The 3,448-nt window shown below is 34.6% G+C and overlaps 1 protein-coding gene across 1 annotated transcript in view; it reads left to right on the top strand.

The window, feature by feature from the left end:
• The window catches only part of LOC106330894, a 9,010-nt gene extending 6,953 nt beyond the window's left edge, over positions 1 to 2,057 (top strand). The window contains exons 4-11 of the mRNA XM_013769288.1: positions 534 to 628; positions 701 to 825; positions 973 to 1,054; positions 1,153 to 1,264; positions 1,332 to 1,495; positions 1,564 to 1,684; positions 1,768 to 1,857; positions 1,908 to 2,057. Coding sequence (XP_013624742.1) covers positions 534 to 628; positions 701 to 825; positions 973 to 1,054; positions 1,153 to 1,264; positions 1,332 to 1,495; positions 1,564 to 1,684; positions 1,768 to 1,857; positions 1,908 to 2,057 — 939 coding nt within the window. The remainder of the gene's footprint in view (positions 1 to 533; positions 629 to 700; positions 826 to 972; positions 1,055 to 1,152; positions 1,265 to 1,331; positions 1,496 to 1,563; positions 1,685 to 1,767; positions 1,858 to 1,907) is intronic.
• Positions 2,058 to 3,448: the final 1,391 nt, after the last annotated feature.

Genomic DNA, 3,448 nt, shown 5'->3' with positions numbered 1-3,448 from the left:
GGAAAATGACGAGAAATAATAAACGAGTATTTTACGGGAAAACATGTACGAGGAAATAACGAGGAAAGATAAGCGAGTATTTTACGAGGAAATCCTTTCGTGGTCGTTACGTGTATTTTGCGAGGAAACACTTTCAAGGTATTTACGTGTAGTTTTCGAGGAACTCGTTTCGAGGTATTTACGAGGAAATATAGCGACCTCCTTACGTGGAATATTGACGTGGTCTTTACGACGAAATGATCTACTTCGTCTTTACGACGAAATATATTCTTCGCTAAGTTACGACGAATTAGCGAAGATATATGTGTTACGACAGATGAGTAACGAGCAAACGTGGTTCCTCGCTAATTCGTCGTAAAGCCTCTTTTACGACGAACTCACGAGGAAAACCGCCCTCGTTAAGATTATGTTTTCTTGTAGTGTAATTGAAATATTTGAACAACTGATGAGCAATTTATAGTTTCGTTTGATTTAGAAGTTTGATGTATGCGGATTTCTTTGATTTTATTACTGATTATGTTGGCCATATGAAGCTGGTGAATGGGCAGACTATCTCTGATTATATTGTTCTTGACGAGGTTGACATCTCAGAGAAGCGGCATCTATGTGTTCATGTTCAGACACATGAGTAAGTTTGTCCATTTGTTAGATGTTTTCATTGTGAGTTGTCCTTAATACATGATTGTTTCATTTTATGTAGTGGACCAGTGATGAAGCTCTGCATATGGGACAAGGCTGCATCCAACTTCTGCCAGAAATTCAAATCTTATGGAGGCACCCCAAGCGTTCTGTTAGTCACCACTGTGAACCCCAAACACATTGGAGGTTAGAATATCACTTATAAAATATCATGCTCATATCCCGAACTTAGATGTCGTATCACAAATTTAACTGTATTAGGTGTTTTTATTTTTATTAGATGAGACAGAGATTATGTTACAGATAGTCATCTTCATTCATACTTTTTAACAGGAACACTTGCTCTCGCTACAATGTCATCATCTCGAGTGTTCATGGATGCTGATGTCCAACCTAGCAAAGATTATCTTGAATGGTATTCATTTGAGAACTCGGTTATTTTCATGCAACTTTTGCTTTGTCATTTTACGCGATTTCATTTCTAACATAATTTTGGCTTCCGTTTTTCCTCAGGTTGAGCTCTAACTGGGACATTGCTAATAGGGTTGCTGCTGAGGTCGTAACTAAGCCTGAGATAGTGACTCTAGGGGAGATATTCTCTTACATCAAGCGGGAAGATTCTTCTGTTTTTTCTTTTACATTCATTTCCATGCTCCTGATTATTGATGAAGATTGTTTTTTATACCATGAAGGTTGCTTTGTTTGAATGCACAGAAACTATCGATGATGTTGTCCAGGGTTCTGCCTGGTATTACATTTCTTGCGGTGGATGTAATAGTAAGGCAATAAAAGGGCCTACCTCTCTGATTTGTAACAGCAAGAAGTGTGGGAAAAGGGAAGTTACAGGCGTTGCTCAGTAAGTGTTGTATACATATTTTCTTTTTCTTTTTGTCAGTACTAATAGTTAATCTTCTTTCATTGTAGGTACCTCACAAAGATCTCTGTTTATGATGAGAGTGAGCAAGCAGTTTTTGTTGTACTTGGTGATGCTGGCAAAGAGCTGACCGGGAAGCATGCGTCAGAATTAGTTGCCAGTTACTTTGAAGTAATTTCATACCTGACTATTCATAGCATGATATTATTTGAGCTAATACCTATTTGATTTTGATTTATTTTTTTTAACGTTAGTCCAATGCTGGTGTGGATGTTGACCATTGCGTGCCGGTGCCGCAAGCTCTACTTGATGCAATAGGGCAGAAGCGCAGATTCATTGTGAAGGTTTCCGACCATACTTGACAGGCAAGATTCAAACCCTGACTGTCACCAAGATACTCCCGCCAGAAGCTCCACAGCCCATAGAACACTTGGAAGAAAAGGCTAATCCTTCAAGAGGCTTCGAAGATGCTGCGGGTGATATGGTTGGAAAAGCATCTGAGCGTCTGGAGTCAAGAGAAGCCAAGCGCCCCAAGAGTGGCTAAATCAGCTTCAGACTACTCTCTTACGCAGTGATTGTTATTGCTGCGTTTCAATTTCTGTTTTTACGTTTACCTAAAACTATGCTTTCTTTTGTTTCAAATATCAGACTTTGGTTCATTAGAGACTACGCCACTCACTTCATGCATGCTGAGTGGTCGTATTCTTTATTTCCTGTTTGAGCGAAAACTTTGTTTTTCCTTTATTTAAAACTTTGCTTTTGTTAGATCTTTGCATTCAGTTTGATAATGACTTGAGTTGTTGGCATCATTGGAATTCATAATAATTACGAGCTTTGTAAAAAACTTATAGGCTATTTTGTATTATAACTGATGTAAACTGAAATATATGAACCATCATAATATGCTATGAATTATGATTGGTCTGTAAGATATTAGAGACAAAATGCATGTATATTTATTTTGAGATTGTACATATTAGTTTGTATAATTTTTTTTTATGATCAAGATTAGTTTGTATAATTATATTGTATTTTATTCAATCATAACTTTTTACCTCCGCTTTTTGCTTCAAATCGACCAACAAAAAAAATCTTAGTATCATCTCCATCTTAATATCATCTCCAAATATAAGAAGGAAACATAATATTTATAAATCGTAATGTATTCAAAGTGACAAAAGAAGTAAACATAATATTTGTCATTGGTGAGTGAAGGCGTAAATTTAGCACCGAATAATTATATACATGGATTTTCATTGATTATAGTAATACTCACTAATGCTTCACTTCAGTGTTTTTTTTCACAAACTTCAGTGTATTTTTTATTTAGAAATTGACCGAAATGACACTCAAAAATGGAAAGAAATTTTTTTTTTTTTTTTTATGAAACACTGTTTTTATGATCAAAATAACACCCAAATATGAAAATTATCTAACTAACACCAATTTTTTTTTTTTGAAAATGACTAAAATGACACTCAAAGATGAGAAAAAATATTTTGCTCTTGTTTTTCTTTTATGAAACACTGTTTTTATGACTAAAATAACACCCAAATACGAAAATAATCTAATAACACCAATTTTGTTTTTTTGAAAATGACTAAAGTGACACCCAAAGATGGAAAAAAAATTCTTTAGTTTTTGATCTTTTTTTTTTTTTTTTTTTTTTAAAAAAATTATGACACCCAAACATAGGGGTGTTCAATCTGGATATCGGTTCGGTTTCGGTTCGATTTTTTCGGTTTTTCGGTATTTCGGTTAGTAAAATATAACTACCATTTTAAATCCATATTTACTTCGGTCCGGTTCGGTTTATATACCGTCGGTTTTCGGTTTATTCGGTTTTATACCAAAAAACATAATTCTTTATTTTAGGATCATATTATATGAATTTTAGAGTCTTGTTGTCAACACATTGTTGTCAACACATTCATT

Source organism: Brassica oleracea, chromosome C3, assembly GCF_000695525.1.
Source record: "Brassica oleracea var. oleracea cultivar TO1000 chromosome C3, BOL, whole genome shotgun sequence".
Classification (NCBI taxonomy): domain Eukaryota; kingdom Viridiplantae; phylum Streptophyta; class Magnoliopsida; order Brassicales; family Brassicaceae; genus Brassica; species Brassica oleracea.
The sequence above is the reverse complement of the archived record's forward strand: the minus strand, read 5'-3'. Positions and strand labels throughout refer to the sequence as shown.